We start from the raw sequence: 23847 nt of genomic DNA on the forward strand, positions 1-23847 counted from the left end.
CCGGAGAGCATTTCTTCATTTCCTCTCATTCATAAAAACATGATCGTACGTGAGCGAAATAGAAGAAGAGTCGTCCTCAATAACAATTCACTTTGTCCTATTGACTAAGCTTTTTCCCCACATTGGCTCTGTCACTTGTCAGTTTTTCCAATTTGAAATGACTTGATTTTGATTTGATTTGATTTATTTTGAACAAAAAGAATCAGGGTATAAATTACATTATTCTCCAAGTACAAGAAAGGGACAGCGAATTATCTCGGTGACATTGGTGCAGAAACATATCGACTGGTTTCCCAGAGAAAAACAGAACATACAGCACAACGTAGCACGCAGTCGACCATGACAGTGACAGGATGCGGTCTGATGTCCAGTGTAAATATACCTTAACATTTAGAAGATATTAATCTTATCTGTCAAAGATTCAGTGAATGAAATGTTGTGAACGCACAGAAACACAGATAGTGTGCAGGGTTTCAGGCTCCTTCCCAGTTTTTGCTCGTACACATGATCATTAGGACCTAAAGAAGTAGTTCAACATTTTGGTTTATTTGCTTTAATGCAGAGACTTCGATGACAAGCTTAATTCCACTCATGTTTGCACTCTAAATATGATGGTACAGTCAGCAGGCAGTTAGCCTAGCTTAGCATAAAAACCTGAATCAGAGAAATGGCTAACTTGCTCCTGTCCAAAGGTAACAAAAAGCTGCCAAACAGCACCTCAGTAAGAGAAATAAGCTGTCTCATACTTTGTCTTCTTTAATGTCTTATCATTTTCACTTGTTTTAGTGTAATTTGATATATTTCTCTCAGCTCTCTTAATTTGTGATTAATCCTACGTGTTCATTGTTTTTGTTCTCTTTCAGACTGGCATGGCGTTAACATACGATCCCGCTGCAATGCAGAATGGGTAAGAGCTTGACAGTCAATCCATCCTTGGCACCATCTAATACACTCACCTCTTGGCTCATAGGACCCCAGTCAATAACACTGCCATACATAAAGATTAATGTAGTGTCTGCACTTTGTTACTGTTTGATTAAGGAAATCTATATGGACTTCAAATATCGGTTTTCATTGGTGGGGTCGGGTGAGATATGGCAAAGGGGAGCTGAGTGAGCTTGTGTGTGTTTACGTGTGTTTGGGTCTTCATGTTTGTGTGTGTTCCTGAGTCTTTATGTCATGACTTAATGGTGCTGTGGAAATAAATGACCCGGCAACGTGTTTTATTTTTCCCCACTGTACTGAGACAGGAAGGAGAGCACTGAGGCTCCCCTCTATCTCCCTCTGGCCTCAGTCATTCACAGGAAGCTCCTCATTCCCCGCTTCCTAAACCACTTATCCTCCAGTGACTCGGAGTCAATCTCAACCAAAAAACTGGATGAATAGCATCACTCATTACACACAGCCTGCAATGTAAAAGCCTGCTTTGCTGCAAATCCGCCAAATTATAATCCCACAGATATTTGTGTTAAGCAAAAGACCTTCTGAGAAAGGAATGATTCACTCTTAATGTATTCGACCAGAAGTTCAGCCTAATGAACATATTCTTGAAATGGGAAATAGAGTGAATTAAGTAGCAAAGAATGTAAAAGTAGTCAACTTTATTCAAGTCCTAATGCAATGTAGAAAATAAAAAACAGAGTGAATCAGCTAGCAGAGAATATTCAGTCAATTTAATTCATATGTTAATACAAAGTAGAAAATGAAAACGCTGTTGAGCTGAAACTGCAAATGCAAAACAGAGCTGCCACTTCACGTTTTTCAGACTGCTTACTGGTACATCAAAATTCAGTGCAAATTGGGTTATCTATCTATCCATCCCTCCATTTTCTGCCGCTTATCTGAGGCGAGTCGAGTGGCAGCAGGCTAGGCAAGGTAGTCCAGGCGTCCCTCTCCCCACCATCGTTCGGCATGAGGAATTCTTCAGGAGGTGGGAGTTAAAGACCTTGCAGACAGGGACCTCCACCAGATGTTCCCAATATAGCTACACGTTTGGGTTTACCAGGTTTTTGTCCTGTAGTCTGCTAAGTTTCTCTTCACCAAAGTGTCCAAGACTTAAGACTGCATATCTGATGATATGACCACAAAGACGATCATTGACCTTCTGCCTAAGGTGCTCTGATACCAGGTACACTTATGAATTACCCTGTGCTTGAAAATGGTGCCCAATAACACCACTCGGGTTCATCTTAGGCAGCTCATTCCTCCAATTCACCACACTCCAGGTTTCTCCATTGTTGCCCATGTGAGTGTTGAAGTCCCCAGGAGAACTATGGGGTCCCTAAACGGTATTCCATCCACCCTTCCCAAAAACTCTGAGAAGGCCAAATACTCCAAACTCCAAATAGTCAGAGGCTTTCTCTCAGAAACTCGTAGTTGCATGGAGGCTCCAGCTTGTCTCCAGACCTGGTGCTATGCATAGAGGTGAGCCCAAATATATCTGGTACCAGTCCATCTCCCACACAGCTCTGGTTCCTTCCCAGCCAGAGAAGTGTCATTCCACATCCCTCAAACCAGTCCGCAATGCCAGGAGTCTGACTCTGCACTCACCCTTTTTTTGACTTTTTTATTTTGTGCATATGAATAAAAAATCAAAACAAAAGAGAAGAAATATAACAATAGCATAATGAACAATGCACAGGTGGGATGAAAGAACTCCTGAGGGCCAGTAAAAGGAATTCAAAATTTAGGAGTGGCTGCGAAGTAAATCAGAAAAGCTGTTCCATGTGACTGGACCTCTGTTGAAAACCGGACAAGGATAGCTCTGTACAACTGACTATATAGAAGATCAACACATCTGGTGTGATAACAGTGGATCTGAGACGTAGTTACAAAGAACCGTGAAAGGAAACAGCAGTGAATTCATGAGAAACTGAGCTGCAAAGGTGCCAATCTGAAGTCTATTCATATCGACATGTTTAACAACTCCAGGGTTTGTAATAAAGAGGCAGGACGTCGTACAGGTAGAATGCTCAGTGATACTCTCGTAGTAACTTGTTATCCATTAAATATTTGACTAATCTGTTTTGCAACAAAGTATTCTGGAGAAACTTGGTAGTAAAAATATGGTCCTTAAAGGAACTTCACTTTAAGATCATCATTACCAGCACCTGCTAATTTACCGTCTATCCCTGCAGGCTGTCGACCCACAGGGCAAAGAGGATCAGTGAATTTAAAATATTGCAAATTACCCATATATAATGCATATATATGCTATTGTGGGACTGAATTTACATTTTCGAGTTTGCATTGACATTTGATTTAACTGTATGCTTTCTTAGGAGAGCAGCAAAGAGACAAATGTCTGAAAATACATCAGCATCTCATGAGTAACACATGAAGGGTTTTCAGTGTTGTTTTTTGTCCCTTGTGTGTTTTTTGACATTGGTGTTACTTCCTCATTGTTTGGGGTCTCACATGCTGTATGTAAGCATGGTAATTAACGATAATCTGTGTTTCTTCAAATATATTTATTCTTTTCGTCTGACCTTATTAAAACCCAACACTTAGAAAATGATTGAAGTGGTAGCGCTTACCCTTGGCACAAACTCAGCTTGCACATTTGATGAAGGTTACAAAATATGTAATAAAGCATTGCTATTCCATGTTTTATAAGTCATATGGGCTATGCACAAATACATATTTCTTGTGTTTGCCCTAAAGGAGGCTACAATATAGGGACGTTACTCATGTTTGAGGTCCCAAAATGGAGGTCAATGCATTTTCTACAGCAAATATCTGATATTTGTCATCAATTCAGAAGCATGTTTGTATGCAGTTCTTATAAAACGTGGAAAAGTCATGAAGTATCAGTGGGTCTGGGGTCTCCAGGACTCAAAACAGAACATCAGAGTTGAAATACAATGTAATACACAACATGAAAGGTTGATGCAGCATCTTGAAATGAATTGTGGGGTCGTCAAACCTGCTGCAGAACCTGTCCAGTAATATGATCTTCAGCTCAGGTGAGAACTTATTGGACGTTCCTTTTAGCCTCCCGGGAGATCACAGTGACATTCGGTTGCTATAAACCTTCAGCAATGAGATAAAGTGGTATAGTTGACCACCGTGCTTCTCTGAAGCTCATGTCAAACCTTAGCTTCTTGAAATGCATTGAGTTTCCTCCAGCCTCAGCGTGCAAGCGTGCCACTTACGCCAGCCGGCCAGCCAACACGCTGTAGCCTTAAAACTAGAATACACGTTGGAAAAAAAAATACAGGCAACCTCCTACTTTATACGATGACAAAGCTCAATTTGATGTGATAAAACCCGACTTTTCAATTGAGAACGCTATAAGCCACTTCATGAAACTTTTATGTGGTGTTCGAAATACAATATATGGCCGAGTGTTTGCTCTGAACAAGCTACGGGATAAATCCACAGTGTGTCTGCGTGTGTGTCTGTGTGTGTGAGTTCTAGTTTGCAAGTATGTTTTTCTCTGTTATATAGACAGAAACCTTTGTGCAGACAGAGATCTCTCACTTAATACTCCATTTTTGTATTAAGGTAACAGAATTTCTTATTTACATTATGCCTAATATGAATTTGACAAGTTAATTCTGCTGTCCTCTCTCTGTTCTCTCCACCTTCCACCACTCTTTACCTCCTCTCCGCCCTCCTTCCCCTCTTTCTCCCCCTGCCTCTTCTTCCATCTCTGTCCCTTCTCAGGTTCTACTCCTCGCCTTACAGCATCGCCACCAACCGCATGATTGCACAGACCTCCATCACGCCCTTCATCGCTGCTTCCCCCGTTTCCACATATCAGGTGGGCCATAATGCACTGCATTATGGGTAGATTGCTGTCTGTGTATGTGTAACAGGAGGGTTCGCTCTGTATGGGGGGATTGGAGAGAGGGGGTGGGCTGCAAAACAGCGTGAGGTTCTCTCCTCTTCTCTCATCGTTTCTTCGCAGCTCCAGCTGTGCTCGATGACATCTGTTTCGTAGGCGGCAAACACAACAGGCATCAGAAAACAAGCAACAGAAAAAAGGGATTTTTAAAAAAAAAAAAGGCTGACAGGATAGAAAAAAAATAAAATCACCCATCAAGAATGAAGAGTGTCTGGGAAAAACAAACACTTTCCTCCCTCCCAGTTTGCTGCCCTTTCTCGTGCTCCCTCAGCTGCTAATGCGATGAAGGCATTTTTTGTTTGTTTGTTGTTGTTGTTTTTTTTGCTAACTTCCCCACAATCACTTCCTCTCCCAAAGTGAATTTCCACATTCCTCACGGCTGTGATCTGTGGAGTAATGAAACAGAACTGAACAGTAACATGAAAATTGGCTGTGTGAGATGTCACGCCGCTCTCTCCGTCACCGCACATTTCACGCAGCAGCTCTCGCTGAATCCAAACATCAAGAGGCACTGCCGCCGTGCCCTCTCGCTCAGACGCTATCGTTTAACATCGACTCTGTTTGGTATGCGGAGACAGACAGACGAGGATAGTGAGCAAGAGAAAGGAGATGAAGGATAGATGGGAAAGTAGAAGGGACAGATGGAGAGAAAGACAACTGGGGAGAGGAGGGAGGATCGCAGGGGTGGTGGTGATAGCTCAGGTGGAGGGATGGGGGGCAGAGGAGGGGTGTTGCTGAAGGTTGCTGTGCCCGTCTTTGAGGCACGCTTGATTAAAACTCTGGTCCAGTACCTGCGGTGGAGGGGCAGGGGGAAGAGGAGGAGGGAGAAAAGTGGGCCAGGGCGCGTCTCTAATCCGCTCTCGGAAGGCTTCCCAAATTGATTTATCAAAAACAATGGCCAGGCTTTTGAGGAATATTAATCCTCACAGTTTCAATATCGGGCAGCTCTGCCACCGCTTCCTGTAATATTGCCCTTCAGCCAGTCACGGCAGGAAGGTGAGTCCTTCATCTTCAGTTCAAGTACAAAGAGACAGAGGGAAAAGAAAAGAGAAGACAAGCCAGGCAGGCATATACGCCAGACAAAAGGAAATCACTTCCTTTCATAATAGAAACTATCGCCTTTGCAATGAAAATCTCAAGGTGCATAGAAATGACCGTGTATGCCATTCCTCCTTTTATGTTTATGTTAAGTGGATATTTTTTGAGCTGCTAGTTTGATGGCATTGATTTATCAAATCTGCAAATGACCCGTGCCAACAGCAGCGTTCTGGTATTCTTTTAAGCTTGGCTCCGGTGAGCTTGAACGATGATTGGCTTTGTTTCCTGGAAAAACAGCTTTGATGATCCACATGACAGGAGCCAGTCCAGGCCAGATCACTACCAAGATCTCAGCTAGTGCCGCCAGCCAGCCGCAGCCTGGTTTACATCACTGGCTCTACGGACTGGCTCACGGGCTGACTAAATATGTGACTGGCTGGTTGGATGTGTGGCTGTCTGGCTCACTAACCAGCTAACTGGCTGGCTGTTTGGCTTTATGTGTGACTGGTTCGACGGGTGGCCAACTGGCTGACTGTGTAGCTGAAAGACTGACTGTCTTTTTGGCTTCCCGGCTGACAGGCTGTTTTTAAGTGGTAACACAAGTGGTGAAGTTCAGCCAGAGGTGGAGACCTTCTTGGATCATGTACATTATGCTGTTTACCACACCGAGCCTACTTTACTTTTGAATAACCTCTCTAACTGTTGTAATAAGAGCTGCTTTTATGAAGTCAGTGAAGTCCAAACAAAGTCCTCACAAGTGAGGCCTTTCAAATCTCTGAATGCAGAGTGCTGCATTTTAGCATTCTGCATTCAAAGCTGTCTTGATTGCACTCTCTTACATAACCGATAAGTGATCTGGCTTTCTGGTTTATTTTTGTATTGTCCTGGAATTACAGGTCATACCTTGAGACTTGAAGATTTTGAGTCTTACGTCAAGCCTCAACAAAGACCGGTCCCAATCAAGTCTCATCTGTATATTATATATATTATCTATTTTAACTTAAAGGCACTTATAGCAGCCCGGTCTCTTCACTCTTCCTGTAAATGCTCTTTGCCACGTTCCTCAATGTCCCATATAGACACTAAGGTAACCTTTAGCATCTGTATAATACAAGGCTTTCAGCTAACAACTATTAGATGCTCATGGCAAGATGATATAGTTTAAAGGGCACGAAAGTCCACTAATGGAGCATGGTTGTGTGGATGGATGGGTCAAACAAATAGATGGTTTTCACCCAGGAGACCAGAGTTCGTGTCCTGTGAGAAACCAGAAGTGAATGATGTTTTCCCTTTGTTGTCCAAGCAGTAGTTTTAGTAGTAGTTTTGGTGCCTAAACATCATCAACTGCGACCATTTCACGACATTTAATCTCGCGTTAGAAAGACTTTCCGGCAGGAAGACTTTGTGCATCGTTGGGATGAGAATGTGCTGAATGGCCAGATGTTGCAAACATGGGTTGCAGCTGTAGTCACATGGTGGGATTTTGGTTCTAAATTTCATCTTTGGTCACCGAAGCTAAAAATCTAAACCACGTGTTTAGTGACAACCATAGATTTCACCACATTTCTTTTCATGGGGAACAGTTCGTGGTAGCCATGTGACGGAGCCTTAAGTCTGACAAGAATGTAAGTCTCAAGTCTCAATACTACAGCTCTGCTCTCTATTAAGGAGATCACATGATGGTCATGGAGTGTCTAAGTTAGAAAATGCTGAAGATAAGTGATTAAAGATAAGCTTTGTCTGTGTCTATCTTCTGTCCCGTTCAGCTGGGGAGAACAAATACTGCCATGTATAAACAAAGAGACTTGGCGTCATGTTATAGAATATCAAGCTTGTTTAGGTGTGGATCCAAACACGCATTTGGGTTGGCTCAGAGGATTGATTGCTCTTATAGCAGATTATTCCATGTTTGTCTTTGTTTAATCTAATCATTTTACCAGGATCAGTGGCCAGCCTGTGTGTTTGTCTGCTACAAGCTGTCTAATTCCTCTCTCCAGCACATCTAAAAGCTGTTTGTTCCTCCATTCCCCCACTCTCTTGATCATTGTCTCTGTCACTGTTTCACCATCTCTTTCACTTTATCATCCACATTTGTAAATATGCATGTCTGTATGTTTTTCTCTGGTAATGGCTTGGCATGCCTCTGAAACGTGGCCCGCGGAAAAGAATCGGTCTGTCCATGACGTTCAGATTTGTTTTATTCTTTATTTTATTTTATTTTTGCTTTTAAATGATAAGCTGTCTGTCCCTCGATTTTTCACAGTTTCACTTCTCTTGCAACAGAACCGGCTTTAATATTATCATTATTACAGAGAAGGAACCCAATTTATGGGCTCTATGCACAAGTCATACTGTTGGCAATAATGAAAAGGCAGGAGGGAGATTTGCTGCCTCCAGACTTTCGGATTCTTTTTGTAATTCTTTGGCACAACTTAATCTGTGTAAAGTTCAGCCATTTTGGTGCATTAAAACCAATGCAATTATTTTAACACCTCCAGACTCCAGAGTATTTGAACATATTGTGAATGTTTGAACAGCGTTTATTGCTTTATGTGGGATACTACTTGGATCTGACTAAGATTGAGGAAAATTTATATTGTCACCATCATTTTACACTTTATGTGTTTCTCCTCAGGTCCAGAGTACGTCATGGATGCCTCATCAACAATATGTTATGCAACCTACAGTAAGTACTCTACCATTCACCTGCAGTAGTTGCCCTTGACTCCCCATTGGGGCCCACTCTTAGTTGGAGTTTCTCCTCGCTGTGCCGTGTTTGGACAGAGCTGTTGAAAGGTTTTAGGAGGAACTCGTTAAATGGAGTTTATTTCATGTCAGTGCTGAAAATAGTTTATAACATGGAGGATTTTTTTTATATTTAGAGCAATACAAATGATTAGACAAATATATTCTGTCTGGAAAAACCTTTAAGCCACATTCTTCCTCTGGTGCAGGTCAAATGTTAAACCAACTAAATTGCATTCGTGCACATGCTATTACAGTACCACATGTGAACTTCTGATAGCTAAATGATTATGCCACTTTTGTCCTGCAGTCGCTATATGCAGCTCTATAAAAGCATATTATCCCATTCTGATAACCACATGTTTCCATCTTTCCTAAGTATACAAACTCATTTGGTTTTATTTTTTTGGTTGGGACTTTATAGGTGTTGGATGTGCCAGAAGCGATTCAGCGTCATTTACCAGACCACAGCACGATACAGACAGGCCGTAGACTATTGCTCTGGGTTACCAGCCCAGACAGCAGACAGGGAAAAAATTAATATTAATTACATTTAGTTCACCAACAGCACAGGCAGCCGCGGTACAGCTGACGTAGTCGCCTTGCATCCAATCGTATTCAGTCATCCTGGTTTAAGAGTACAGAACATTAGTCTTCTGGAAGTCCAACATCTTGTTTTTTTAGGTCACTCAGTCTGCAAAAACATCCACACTAATGAGTTATTCAAGATTTTTTTTTTCACTGTTAAAATCACATTTTACTATTTTTAGTGAAGTTTTATGGATCCATGTTTTCTGCAGCGTACCAGCGGTCTTGTTTGGAATGCATCTCAGATTTGCCTCCAATGATGTTGTAGCAACAGAGAGCATTAGTCGCTTAGTAAATTGTTGTAAGGTTGAGCTTTAATTGGTCCTAGCACCGTGAGCGTTCTCGTTTTGTTGCTTAGAGGTCTTAAATCATTCTGCCAGAGGCTTTTATGTTTGCTGTAGGGTTTTTGCGGCCCTGAAGCACATTCAGTGTATGTTGTTGTTCCTTCCGAACCAGTCGAGGGCATATGTGTTAGATTCTTTACAATCATAGAGGAGTTTCACTGTACAACAGACACAAATTAACTAAACACACTTTTTAAGTATAAGTGTAAGTCTGCAATGCCTGCAGTACGATACACTGCACAATACAGCACGCTTGAGTATTTCATACAGTAAAGTGCAACAGTGTGCTGCTATGAAATGCACTATAGTGTAGTGCATAATAGGCATGCAAATATTGTACAGTTTTATTGATGCTATAAGTTATATTGTCTTTGGAAAATAAATTTCCAACCTGAGGCTAACCAGAGTTACCTCTAATGAATCACACCGCTACATAATTTAACTCTTTAAATGCTTTAGTTAAGTTAATGTTATGTTAGTGTTAAGTTATGTGGTGAAATACACATTGTTTATTTAGTGAATATCAACCTGAAATCTTTCTAATAATAATGTATATTAATCAGTAGTGCTGTATACAGAAATGGCATCTTCAGTTTCAAACTGTGTACTTTTACATTTTTATGAGCTCTTGTCCCTGGAAGATTTAAGGTCATGCTGCAGTTTCTCACATGAATTAATTGTGTGTCCTTTAGCAGCTGTGTTTTTTAGGTATAAAGCAAATTGATTAACAGTCAAAAAATTTGCATTTTAAGATAACCAAGAAGGCAAATTTCCATCTGATGCAAATGTTAACAGGCACCTAAAAAATCAAATTAACTATGAGCTGTCTCTGTCACTGCTTTCACTGAAAATGATGTTTGCCTCAAGCAAACCATGAAAGTGTCAATAACATTGAGTCAAAAAGACTGCTCGCGAGTCTCTGTGTCTGACCAAATTGGGAAACACTGGACTCTACAGCTGATGGTCCAGCACTCACTCACTGGAGGAGTGCTCAACCAGCCGCGTGGCTCCCCGCCGTGGTCATTTACCACTCAGTCCTACCCATCTCACTTCCACTCCCGCTGTGGGACAGTGAACATGTAATCTGGTCGCAGCAGGCCACCAGCCAGGCAGACATACACACACACACACACACACACACACACACACACACCACACCACACCCAGCTGCAGCTGCCCTCCAAGCCACTCAGTTTGCCTTTCAGCCGCGGCGACCTCCTGCCTTTCCTACGAGGATCTTAACTCACCCAGTCTTCTCCTGCCTGACGTTTTTTGCTACCTTCGCAGTCAGGGCTGCACTTTCCTGGTGACACTTGCTTTCACACAGGATTAAAGCTAGCTCGCTAACAAGCTAACTATTTTTTCTGCTAAGTCTGCCTGTTGTGAGAGTGAGGAAGTGGGTGGTAGACAGTATTGCAAGGTGAATGACAAGAATGTGATATCTCACGGTGTAACTGCTCAGCATGTGCGGTGCTGTCTATTTGTATGCTAGTGTGTATCTGCTTCTATCTGTATGTGTGTGTGCATCCAGACTTTAGCAATGCATGTGTTTATTTAAATGTGCATACCATTTTTCATCTTCTGGCTGTGTCTCAGACTCTCTAGTCATGTGTTGTTATGATTTGCCTTTCAGCATGCAGACAACATACGCAGCCTCATCGACTGTGTTTGTGGTACTGGTCATGTTTATGTGATACATGTTTGTGTGCACATGTACTGCCATATGTGTTCATACTGGTTATTCCCAACCAGGCCGTACGGCTGCCTGACGGCCATCCATCTTCGGGCCTTATGTCATGAGGCCTCATGGAGCCATTGGCAGTAGCCAGTAGCCACATTGTACTGTGGTGTACATCTCATCGTGCCTTGGTGCCAGCAGAAGCCATGTGGCCATTTCCGTCCCCATGGCCCCGTCCCCATTGTGTTGCAGTGCCTCTCTGTCACCAAACGGCTGCTAGGTGCTAACCCCAGCTGTCACCGCCCTCAGTGGTTAGCTACCAATCTGTCTCCCTTTATGACCCACGCTCATATCCACCACCAGCTACATACACAGCAGACCGCCCATTGCACTCACACAGCCTGCCACTAGCTCAGTGAATCACATCAAATTAGCCAAGCATGCTAGCTTCAAGAGCTCAGGGGTCTACTCAAAGCATTAAAAACCAATTGATTGTGCTGCAGTTTGGCGGGTCCCACCACGTGTCGCGTGTTAAACCAATGGAGCGTTGTGCAATGGCACTCCTGGTGTCAGGGCAATATGGAGGCAGCCAAGCATGGAAGGGTAAGGGGTCACAGTTAGCCAGTCCAACTGTGTAGAATGGAAGAGAATAGATATGGTCTGTGTGTGTGTAATGTAAAGATGTATTTGTACAACAACAAGGAAAGGAAAGGATTCACAGAAGAATAGACTAGCTGTCAAATTAGTTCAATTATCCTTCATTCCAGGCAGAAACCAAGCGTCGCCAGAGACAGATAGACAGTTTACAAAGTACGGCTGTAGTTGTACAACACTGCAATTAAAGTGGAAAACATATACAAAGAATCCACAAGAGTAAAAGTGAAAGAGCAGAAACAGTTAGCTCAACAGTTAATTAACAGTTAGGCTCACTGGAATAACTGTGTATAGTACTGGAATAATAATGTCACAGCTCCACAGTATCAGTGTAGGTTAAACTGCTGCAGAACCTTCAGTGGGAGAACAAAGTACTTTTGCGGTACTTGTACTTTACTTGAGTATTTTCGATTTTCTACTACTTTATACTACAGTTCAGTGGGAAATATTGGACATTTTACTCCACTACAATTATTTGATAACTGTAGTTACAAGTTACTTTGCAGGTAATGCATTAATGCAGCTGAAGAAGCTGTTTCACATCCAAATTCTGACACCTGAAGGAGGACTTAACAGTGAAACAGGTACTGAACAATTAAATCCACTGTAAATAAAAAAAAAAAATACTGCAGCACTTTTTATGTTTCTTTGAAGTTACCTGTACTTTTTTCTTGAGCCTAAAAAACCACTCATCCCCTATTAATACCTGCTATGAAAACAATCATGATAAATAATCTGGGTGAGGAGCTTCCACTGGGATAAAGACCTCGCTTGGAAATTATCTCCTGACCTTAACAGCGTGAAGTAAAGCAGCTCTCACTCAGACATATTAAGCTTGTTTGTGAAATGATGCAAAGGGTCGGTAGAGCTCTACAGCAGACATAGTTCAAACCTTAATTAGCTGCTGGTGCTGTTAATGCATTGATTTGTGCACTTATGTTGATGTTTTTCTTTATTTCAGCCTCCTGTTAAGTTAAACTCCATTAGAAAATGGAACAACTTGACCGAGCGTCTGCTTGTTGCGCAGTAAACAGAAAGCATTGCAGCATGCACGGCTTCGGCAAAGGTGTTTGTTTATCTGACTAGATTAAGTTTGACAAGTCCATCCATACGAAACTGGACTTCATCCCGCAGAGGAGCCAGCGCTTTGTTAGCAGCAGGAGAGAGCGAAGAGAGGACGGTTTTCAAAATTTGTTTATCCTCAATTAATGGGCGAGATGCACTCAACGTGGAACTTGATAGAGAGTGACATTGTTTTTAAAGTGGACAGCTAAATGAGGTTGCAGCTTATTCTTCCAGGCGTTGGTCTTCTTTCTGTCTTTTTTCCCCTCCACTTATCATCCTTTCTCTTCCTCTCTCGTACTGTCTGACAGACCTTCTAACGCTGTGCTCTGTTTGGCAGTTAGGCGTGGGATGTCAGAACAGCACGACTGGTTGCCTTTGGTGCTTTGTTCTGTGGTCGGTGCTGCACAAGTCAGCGGACCTCGTACGAGAGGAGAAGAACTAAAGGCCCCGAAAGTCAAACGCTCACATGCAGCTCACGCACAGACGCGCAACCGCCTAAACACACACGTTGTTTCAGTGCAGAAACACGGCCTTAATGGTAAATCTCACTTACATACAGATCATCAATCACACGCGCAGACTCTCAAATTCACTTCACACTGCCAAACAGTGCCGGAGTAGCTGCAGTGCCAGCCAAGCGCGGCATTGCTGTCTTTCCCCATGACTTATCCATCCTCTTTTTTCCCCTTTTCCTTGCTGTGAACTGTATGTGCTTCAAGTGTGTGTTTGCCGAAGTGCATTGGCCCTTACATGCTGGAGGTGAATTATTGAATTCCTCTCCGTTGCACCCCAGCCAGTTCTCCCTGGCTCGGGCTTTGAATAGACGCTTGCTGGGCCTCTTAGAATTGAACCATAACTATCTGCCCTCATCGGATGGAGGTGAATCGGTGCACTGTGTGATACACATCTCCCCGCCTGACATGAAAAACGCTCCGCGGATTCAGAAGGGGAACATTATGTCGGCCTCATGGATTTGACTGGCGAGGCAGAATTTGAGACGGGGCCACAGTCGTCCTTGAGTTGCTCTCGCTGCTCTTTCTCTCCCCTCTCTGTCTTTTCATCCCTCTCTTCCATCCTCACCCCTTCTCTCTGCTTCTTTCTATACATCTCCCTCTCACTTCTCCCTGTTTTTGTCCCCCCCACATCCCCCCTGCCTCTCTTTATCCCTCTGTCTCTCTCTTCTGTACTGCCCTTTCAAAGTACAACTGCAGCTACTGTGCCGCTGCCAGCAGAAAATCTGTCTGTCTGTTCGGGGTTAAAGTTTCATTCATATAAGAGAGATATTGTTGCAGCGCTACAAGGTGACTGACAGAGAGATTGAGCAGCTGCATTTTCACATAAGCTTCTGGATATTACTTCACAAAAATTTTGCGATAGTAGCGAAAATACATTTGGAGAGTAAAGCTGATATGCTTTGGTGAACAGGCTTTATTAGCTCACTGTGTTTTTTTAATTGGATTTCTAATCTTTTTTTTTTTTTTTTTTTTTGCTTTTGTAAACAGAGTAAATATTCTGGAGAGATCCTTGCATGTGAAATGATCCATTTGTCTACAAAAGGCAGTCAGAGCATGGTTGATCCGAGCGTGGAGAGGAATGGACCTCCCATGAAGACATGACAAATACTGTTACATGCTTCATCTAGCGCCCTTATCCTCTCGCATATACGCACACACACACACACACTTGAAATCCATCCAAATGTCCTGTCATCCTCAATGAGGACAAGTTAATTGTTTCTTTTTGATAATAACCTCATCACATTTAATCATGAAGTCATAAAATCATAAGTCATAAAAGGATCAAATTAATAGCTTGGATCTGTCTCTTACTCACAGACACACACACACTGATGCCTGCACAACAGAGCAACATCATATTTTGACCCTTAATTGTAGCCTTACATTTCAGCTGGTTTGATTTTGAACATGCTGATTTCTGTGCTAAAACATTTGCCTTTAATTCAATCTGCATCCTCTGAGATGTCGCACATGATTGACAGACAAATGAATCAATAAGAGGAAGGAGAGCGATCCATCATTCCTCTTGTTTTCATTTCATTGTGGAGGACAAATAGATACACAGTAGATAAACATCTTTGCCAGAGGTGAGAAATCCTTCATCGGTATCTGGCTCTACATGTTAATCTGTGAACATACATCGCTGTGGCCCCTCAGCTGCTTCGTTTTCACACTAACGATCCCCCTTTTCCCCGTAGGTTCTAGTCAGGTTTGCAATTAAGCTTTTCAAAACCTTTAAAAAATGAGATTTAAGCATGATGGCGAAGGCCATGATAAGCTGCTATCTGCATCAATGTCATCTTGAGGGGCTTCATTCATTGCTATTCATCACTGCACACTCTTATTTCTCTGCTGCTTTATTTGGGTAAAATGAGCTTTTCACCTTCCTGCTTTAGGTCTATGACTCGCTGAGTCTTGTAGACAGTCTGTGTTGGTAATAGTAGGGCAGCCCTGGCAGTCTGTTAGCCCCAAGGAGGGATTCGTGCTGCGGATTACAGTGAAAGACCCGAGATGCTGCCTCTCTTTTTGGGCTTACCCGAATAGAGAGGTGCCTGAGGGCATCTGGAAACCGTGGTCACAGTCGAGGTAGGTGAGTGCAAAGTTAACGGTGGCTATTGTAAAGCGTAAGAGAACACCAATACAGAGGAAGACAAATAATCGCACATATGCACACATTCAGATCATGGAGGAACATATAAATAAAGATGACAAAAGGCATACACACACACACACACACACACACACACACACACACTATCTACAGCAGTAGCTTGTGTGATTTTGTGGATACAGTTTCATTGCCTGCAGTATTTACCCTTCAGGTGGGCAGGGCTGTAGTATTAGAGGTCCCTGGCATTCTCCACTGTATACAGTTACCAGTCAATCACCAGCAGATGTTCTATAACACCAGGCTTTCCAGACCAATAACAACGGAGTGAACAAGCTTAGTGTGTGTGTGTTTCACTGGAGATGGAGAAATGTCTATGCAGTAGTGAAAGTCCTGTGGCGTGCAGCCGCAGCACCTCTGCATGTATCCTGCAGTGTGCGTGTCACATCCACCCCGACATAAAACAAGCTAACACACACACACAGACACCGGCATCAGTATCCAAACCACAGAACCTCACATGGAGAAACCAACTGTCAAACACAGCGAGGAATGTGTTGAGTCAAACACTTCACATGGACGACACAAATGATGCTTTGTGTGAGTGGAAGACTCAGGAATACAGCCTCTGCCATTGTTTGACGTTTCTGAGGCTTTTAATGTGCCCCTCCTGTCCGTTTCCTTCCAATTTTCATATTTCACCTGTCAAGAAAGAAACATTCGCTGTGAGGATGTTTCATTGCTCACGTCCCAGTGTTAGCAGGCTTTTTAGTGGTTTTATGTACAATGTCTGAACAGTACAGTACGCTAGTTTCATTATCCAGATGCCTTCTTGACAGCAGTGAAACATCAGGGTCTACAGGGTGAAGATCGGTGTGTGAGCTTCTCTTTGTGGCCTCAGGCTGTTTTCAGGGCATTGCCAGCGCCTGAAGGTAGTGATATATCAGCGCCAGTTTGAGGCAACTGTGTAGATAGGCAATAATGTTGGATATTATTACCTGTAGCGGCAACAGAGATGAGCAATATGGCTGGCTGAAGGGATGCTCTGATCGGGTTTTTTCAGCACTGATACTGATCGCAGTTTTAAAGTCATGAGAATCAGCTGATCCGAGTTTACTGGCAGCTTCTGCAGAAAAATGTTTTCCTCAATTCTGAGGTTCCATGATTTTTTTTTTTTTTTTTTTCTCTATAAACTGATATGCTGCGAGTCCATTTTGAAGATAACTGTCTGTTTACTTTGAGCAGAGCTTTCATGCTATGTCCTAATACTCTGTTACACTCTCCAAAATGAGCAACTTTGTTCTTTTATAATTCTTAACGACCTGCTTTAAACAGCAGATATGAAACAGAAACACACAATGCAGCGTCCCAGTTGTTTTGGAATCAGAGTCTCATTGTCAAAAAGGCAGCATCTTACGTTTGCATTCACAAAATTTCTATGCATCAAGAAACCAAAGACTCGGTTCCTTAAGCCCAACAGTAGCCTGCTGCCTGCCGGGCAGCATGTGCAGGCCTCGACAGAAATGCGGAGCGTCACATGGTGGAGATGCTTCAGCCATAACGGATCAGGCCGGAAAAACACTTCTTGTCTGTGTGACATTTATGTATTTGCCTGACCCATTTTACAACTGTTATTTCTGATCAGCAGCTCCAAAAGTAATGAATATCAGCTGATACCGATCAGCACTCCATCAGCGTTGCTGTTTGCTTATAATGAGCGGCCATTAGAGAGAACGGCTGGCTTCAAGGTTTTTTACAAGATTTCTTATTTACTGTACGTTGTCTCAGGTCGTTGAGTGTATATCAGCGTATTTAACAGCCAGGGAGCTGATATTGTCTGCCTCCTGTCTAAAGCGGGATCAATACCATTTTAAGCAAGATGGGCTTTTTTTTCATAGACACATGCACCAAAACACAGGCATGTATCCTGAGATCATCTGTAAACATCATCTCATGGATTTGTAACAGATACGTCTCTAGTTTCCATTATTTTGCTCTTTCTCGCTCGCTCTCTCACAGAGGACAAATCAAAAACATATATTGTCTATTTGTGTCAGTCTCTTTCCCATTTTCTCCTCTCTCTAGTCCGTCCGTGGACAGACACAACATGACAGACATCCACACGCGCACACGCACACACACAGACACACGCACACACACAAACCCCCTCTCTCACAGACACTCAGTCTCACAAACACAGAAAATCGAAATCACAAATCGGCTTAACTCTCCCTGACACGTCTGTGAATTAAGCCTTTCCGTTGCTCTCCCTTTCCCATTATAAAGGCATTGTCAGAGGCTGAATCGGTAACAGGTAGCCCACAGCTCCTGCTGCTCCCCTCTCGCTCCTCTCTTTCTCTTCCCTTCTCTCTTCCTCGCCTTCCCTTTTTCTTCTTTCTGCTTCTTTGTCTTCTCTCGCTCTCTGCCTGTGTGTCCCTCAGCCTCCTCTCTCCACTTCCCTCTCCTCCCTCTCCTTGTCCGTCTCCTCTCGCTCCTGTCTTCCTCGTGACCTCCATCAGCTCTCTCCTTAATCATCCCTCTCCTGTCCTCACGCAGTCTTTCTGTCTGCCTCCTCATTTCCCTTCTCCTTTGCCTTTTTCGCCCGTCACAGCCAGTGATGAAAGAGAACTAAGTACTGGGTATTTTCTTTTTGTGCTGCTTTAAAATTCAACATCCAAACATTTCACAGGGAAATATTGTGCTTTTTAAACGTCCTCTACATTTATGTGACAGCTATAGACACGAGTTACTTTGCAGGTTCATATTTTTTTATGTATTTATGACAATTAGGTTTACATTGAGGTATTGCTTAAGAAAGGGGTCTGCACTGGGTTACACTGGCTATTTTTAAAGCCGTCACTACATTTGTGTGTAAAGTAGCCAGTAGCTAGTTTCAAACTCGTTATTTACTAAAACATGTTGCACCAATAAAACCTAAGAAACATGTAATGTGTAAATCATTTGCAAATAAACATGTGTATTGCTGTCCAATCAAGAGAAAAGACACAAGCTATGCTAACAGAAAGTCAATGTAGCATCATGAGCTGTATAATTGTCTCGAAAAACTCATAAAAATAACTGTTTTATGGTTGGTCAGTGATATATTTCAGTAGCTAAGCCTTTAGTTTGTGTTATTTCTATTATATGCGTACATGGAGAAACATGTGTTTCAGAATTAATAGTGTGGGTGCAGTTTATAATGAGAGTGAGATCTGATTGTGCTAATCTAAAGCAGGGTCCAGAGCAAAGATTTACGACGAGACGCGAACCTTAACCGTTTTAGAAGGTTGCAGGGGAAAGTTGCACCTGCTTCAACAGCCAATCAGCTCATAGCGAAGTCAGTTCCAAACTTGTCAGCTGATCGAAAAGACCACAGCTCCTCTACGCGACAAAACCGTTCAGGGAATAGATGATAGAGATTGGCAGAAGAGAGGAGATCTCCTGTCTCAAGTACACATTTGTCTAAACTCCCTGCGGCGGCTCTAAATTCTCATCCCTCCCTGTTTTTTTTTATATCCTCCCCTTTATATCAATACTAGACACACAACTATAGCAAGTAACTCACTATCACTTCAGTCATATATTAAGACGCTACAAATTATATCCAGCTGTGTTGGGAAGTTGAAAACGCAGCTTTCATAATTTCTCGACTAGTCAAACTGGTGTAAACCGGCAGGATTTCGGCGCAATGCAACTTTCAACTCGTCTCATCATGAATCTGCATCTTTCAGGGTTTGTGTAGCCCCGACATTCACCAGCAAGACAGGGTAATTGTGTACACCCTGAGAGGCAAAACCCAGGGCAATAAAGTCAAATTAGACTCTTAGGTTGGTGGGGTGCAGCCGTCTTAATTAAACGATGTGTATATCTCCACTTTGGAAACGCTTTCGACATTGTAGCGAGGCGAAGTTTGACCTTACAAAGAACTGGTGCAGCTGGAGTACTTCTTCCACCACTGATCTCAGCATTCGACTCAGTTTCTGTCTTTTTGTGCTGAGGTGAAATTCCGGGAAGGATCACATGAAGCTTGCATATCGAGTGGGAGAGGGAGGAGAGTGGGAGTTCGCTGTGTTGTGAATGCAGGGAGTAGACAAGCAGAGCGATTCTGACAGGCTGTGTCTGCACAGTTTGTTCTCCAATAGGCCCACACAGAGTCACCAGTGGGGTGCGCACATGCACGCGCACACTCGCACACTTTATTGGAGCTGCACGCTCGTGCACGCTCACGTAGACACCGTCAGTCTCTTTCACACTCGTGCACAGATGCTGTTACACACAGTGTGTTGCACTTTTACAAACGCACATAAACACCCTCGCAGCACAGACGCACACGAAGTGAGAAGGGAGGCGAGGAAAAGGGCTCGGTTTTGAATGCATCCCTCCCGAGGCTTCAGTGCTGGGGAAATGGAGCTATCATGACAAGGGATGAAAGAGCAACAATGGTTTCATCACTTTCCCTCATGTTCCACTGCACCGTGAAAAAGAAGCTTCTAGTGTTCTCATCCGCCCGTTAGGGAAAACATGCCGCGCATTATACCAAGAGTGGAGTGAGTGAGCGAGCGAGAGACAGCGAGGGAGGGACAGAGAGAAAGCGTCCTCTCTCAGCAATCAATGAACCGCACAAGCACATATTGTTGATACATCAGCAGCAGATATTGACGATTTTGATGGACCAAAAACAATAGTGTGTATCGATTTTGACAGTGTCCCTGTGTTTTGTTGCTGTTTATCGACACTGTCCCTCTTCACTTCTTCTTCTTCTTCTTCTCTGGCTGCCTTGTCCTCGTCTCACCCCTGCCTGGGCCCCACCCTTCGCTCTTCCTGTTTTTATTGCTTTGGTGATATTATCTCTTTCCCCCAACGTTTCTCCTTCCTGTCCTCCAGCTCACTTTCGCTCTCTTCTTCTCCTTTCTAACCTGGACTCCCTGCCTGGCCACCCTTAACCACCACGACCCCGAGTGTGCTTTCATTGGTGTATTATCACCTGACAAAAAGAACTGTGTTTTTGTCACCTTAGAATGAGCTCTTTATATCTACAGAGGGTGCACAGTGTCCACCATGTTGCCCCGCCATGTTTCTACAGTAGCCCAAAATGGACAAACCAAACACTTGCTCTGGAGAGAGAGTTTTGCATGTTTCTAGAGTTTCACGGCCAGCGTAGCTTCATGGCTGCAGCATTGGAAAGGGAGGGTTGAGGCGAGGGGTATTCATTTGGATGCAATCTGCAACCTCACCACTAGATGCCACTCAATCCTGCACACTGGTTCATTAATCTTTTACATTGAGGACTGTCAAACACTTTATGGAAGCCGATAAGAATCTTCATCATTTCCTTCTTTCCCTTCATCTCACCTTCTCTTTGTCTTGTCTCTCGTTTCTCCAGGGTGCAGTGATCACGCCAGCCATGGACCACACTATGTCCATGCAGCCTGCCAGCATGATGGGCCCTATCACCCAGCAGATGAACCATCTGTCCCTGGGCACCACAGGAAGTGTGAGTACTCCCTGGCTGTGCTACAATGAACCACGCACGTGCCACAAACACTAGCTCGTCTCGTTGCCACAGAGTCCAGATGAGAGAACCTCCAAGCTGATTAAAAAAAATGCTGATACACTCATCTTGGCCGTCTTCAGTTGTTACTGTGCCATCATAGCAGAAAGCTTTATGAGCAGCAAGGTGGTGGACTTTCTCATGCTGCGCACAGGCTGCACTGTCTGACACAGTAGATGGACACACTAATCGGGGCTGGAAAGAAACCCTGTGATGCATGTTTTTTAGGAAACACATCATGTAGTCTAAAATGTTATTTGCAGTTGACAATGTGTACAAAACAGACGTATTCTGCCACCAGCAGCTGAACATTTTGCTGCTACCATCAACCACTACTGACACAGTTTAATAGCAGTTTAAGTGACATTGTTACGTCCACTGTTTTGTCATTAAAGGAGATATTTACAGGCATCTTTTATCTGTCCTCAAATGGCCCTGTCTTATCTGTAGGTACTCTTTTTTTTACAGCTGTTTTGCGATTGTTGATATGTGATTTGTTAATGTGTTTTTTATGTGATCAGTTTACTGCTAACAAGGGTAGCCATTATAGTAGCTGTCTGAGGCTGATTTGTTGGCTAGCACAACATTCATAGTACCCATTGCAGTTACTGTTGTGTATTTTACTCTTCTTGCTTTTACTGTGTCTGTTTACTAGATTGATTGCTGTGTTGTACTGTCTATGGGGACCTAATCTTTCATTGCTAATACTTGCTGACATGGGGGACAGTGTAGCTAATTTCACAATAAGTCTACATTTTTATGAATTCAATTTAAAGTAGCTTTGGTCTAACTCTTGTTTATGGCATCTTTTTGTCATCCAGTACTGCGTTTTTTATAAAGTAAACCTCAAAGAGACACACAAACAGCACACCGATAGTGACTGTGCTCTTTTTAGTAATGACACAAATACAAAGTTATCAAAGATCAAGTCTCCATCAGTGAGACTAGATGCAATTTTATGCAGGTTTAGTGAATTAAAATACAATAATAATACTCTTTTGTAGAAACCATTAATATGGAAAGCACACTGACCAGTTTCATCATAATGCATTATTTTTTAGATTGATAAAGGTCTATAAAATATGACGTAGCATGTACACAGTTTCAGTTTTGTGGGGGGTCAATAAACACATGACTTTGTTGTGTCCCCTGTTTTTTCATATCATACTTACGGCCCTTACAGCAACGGATACCCAAACAGTATGAATATATTCATAGAAAGGTTCACTTTTTATTTTTAGCTAGCTTTTAAGAGTTGAGACAGAAAATTAAACGCTGAGAAAGAAAGCGGCAGGTGTCCATTACACAGTTGGTGTGGGTCAGGAGGACCACGTGGAGGCCTTTTATCTTTGCAGAACATTGTTCATTTACTTCAAAAACAAAGTACACATTGAGTAAGAGATGGATTTTACATTTCCTGTCAAGAAAGCCTGTCGCCACATGTGCTCTGCCGTGGATCTGCCATATCATTTGTTTTACACTGCGTGCATTCGCCGCCAGATATTGAGAGAGCATATTTCCTCCCTGATCTTTCACATTAAACAGATTTCCTGTGAAGCTTAACAGTGTGACAGAGCTCTCTATTCTGCACCTTCGTCACTTTCACCCTCTAATTTCTGTTTCTCTCACACACTTTCTGTCTCCCTCACTCTCTAAATCACACATCAAATCTATCACTCCATCAGTTTTCTTTATTCCACGCACACACTCGCTTACAGTCGCCGCCCCCTAAACCAGGAACTCCCCCCTGTTTCAGGATCAAGTCGACTTAGAGGTGTCACACGGCTCTGAAGCCTGACTTCCTGCCCTAACCCTGCTGCCCCGGGGGCAGGCGAGCAGGCAGCTTTGCTGAGGCACTACGTTTGATCTGTGTGTGTGTGTGTGTGTGTGTGTGTGTGTGTGTGTGTGTGTGTGTTTGTGTGTGTATGATTGAAACAGTGCTGTATTGTACAGTTACCCATGTGTTTCCAGGTGAGCTGTCAGCGACTGTGATGCCATGTTGGCTCTGTCAGGAATGCCCCCACCCTAATCTGCCCCAGCTGTGCTAACAGCCAGGATTAGAGACAGGCTAATCTATGATGATGGCTTCTGATGTTTGATGGGTTGTATTAAAGTAGAAAGTGGGTTAAGGCACTCTCTCTCTCTCTCCATTTTTCATTTCTGGTTACTCTCTCTGCCTCTCCCCTTTCTGCCTGCTTAGCTTTCCTGAGGCGAAGTGCTGTGTAGCATAACTTCTCAATGGCTGAGCTGCACACACGGCATGCCACACTTGATCATCTATGGGAATTGAGATATGTTTCCTATAACTCTTATTCTTAAGCCAGATGTGAAAGTCCTTTCATACTGCCTGTTTGAGAAAGCCCGTTAAAAGAGGGGTTAGGAACCAAAATCTGTAACTATCCGTGTAGTAAACTGGACCTGACACCACGGACTCTTTAAAAACGCATTCCTCATGTGTACACGCATGTGTGAGGTTGTTTTGATTGCCCCCACTGGCCACATGACTTAACCTTCACCACAGAGGAGCACCTGCCATGAGTAACATCTCCAAAGTCAACAACTTATCACGACTGCCTCTGGCTGCCGAAGCAGAAGCCACACCTCAGAATACCCTTGGCTGTTCCAGGACTCTCTGTGGCTGTTTGTGTATGGCTGTGGCTTTCTTCTTCTCTCCAAGAAAAGAACCAAATGTTCCCGGTCCGCCCAAGCT

The 23847-nt window shown here is 43.2% G+C and overlaps 1 protein-coding gene across 6 annotated transcripts in view; it reads left to right on the forward strand.

The window, feature by feature from the left end:
* The window catches only part of LOC143335575 (RNA-binding motif, single-stranded-interacting protein 3), a 266419-nt gene that overhangs the window by 233614 nt on the left and 8958 nt on the right, over window positions 1-23847 (forward strand). For all 6 annotated transcript variants that reach the window (XM_076755107.1, XM_076755109.1, XM_076755108.1 and 3 more), the window contains 4 exons: window positions 864-907; window positions 4669-4765; window positions 8523-8573; window positions 20970-21080. In XM_076755107.1, the coding sequence (XP_076611222.1) occupies window positions 864-907; window positions 4669-4765; window positions 8523-8573; window positions 20970-21080 (303 nt within the window). The remainder of the gene's footprint in view (window positions 1-863; window positions 908-4668; window positions 4766-8522; window positions 8574-20969; window positions 21081-23847) is intronic.

The sequence above is a fragment of the Chaetodon auriga genome, chromosome 17, assembly GCF_051107435.1.
Source record: "Chaetodon auriga isolate fChaAug3 chromosome 17, fChaAug3.hap1, whole genome shotgun sequence".
In the NCBI taxonomy this organism is placed as follows: domain Eukaryota; kingdom Metazoa; phylum Chordata; class Actinopteri; order Chaetodontiformes; family Chaetodontidae; genus Chaetodon; species Chaetodon auriga.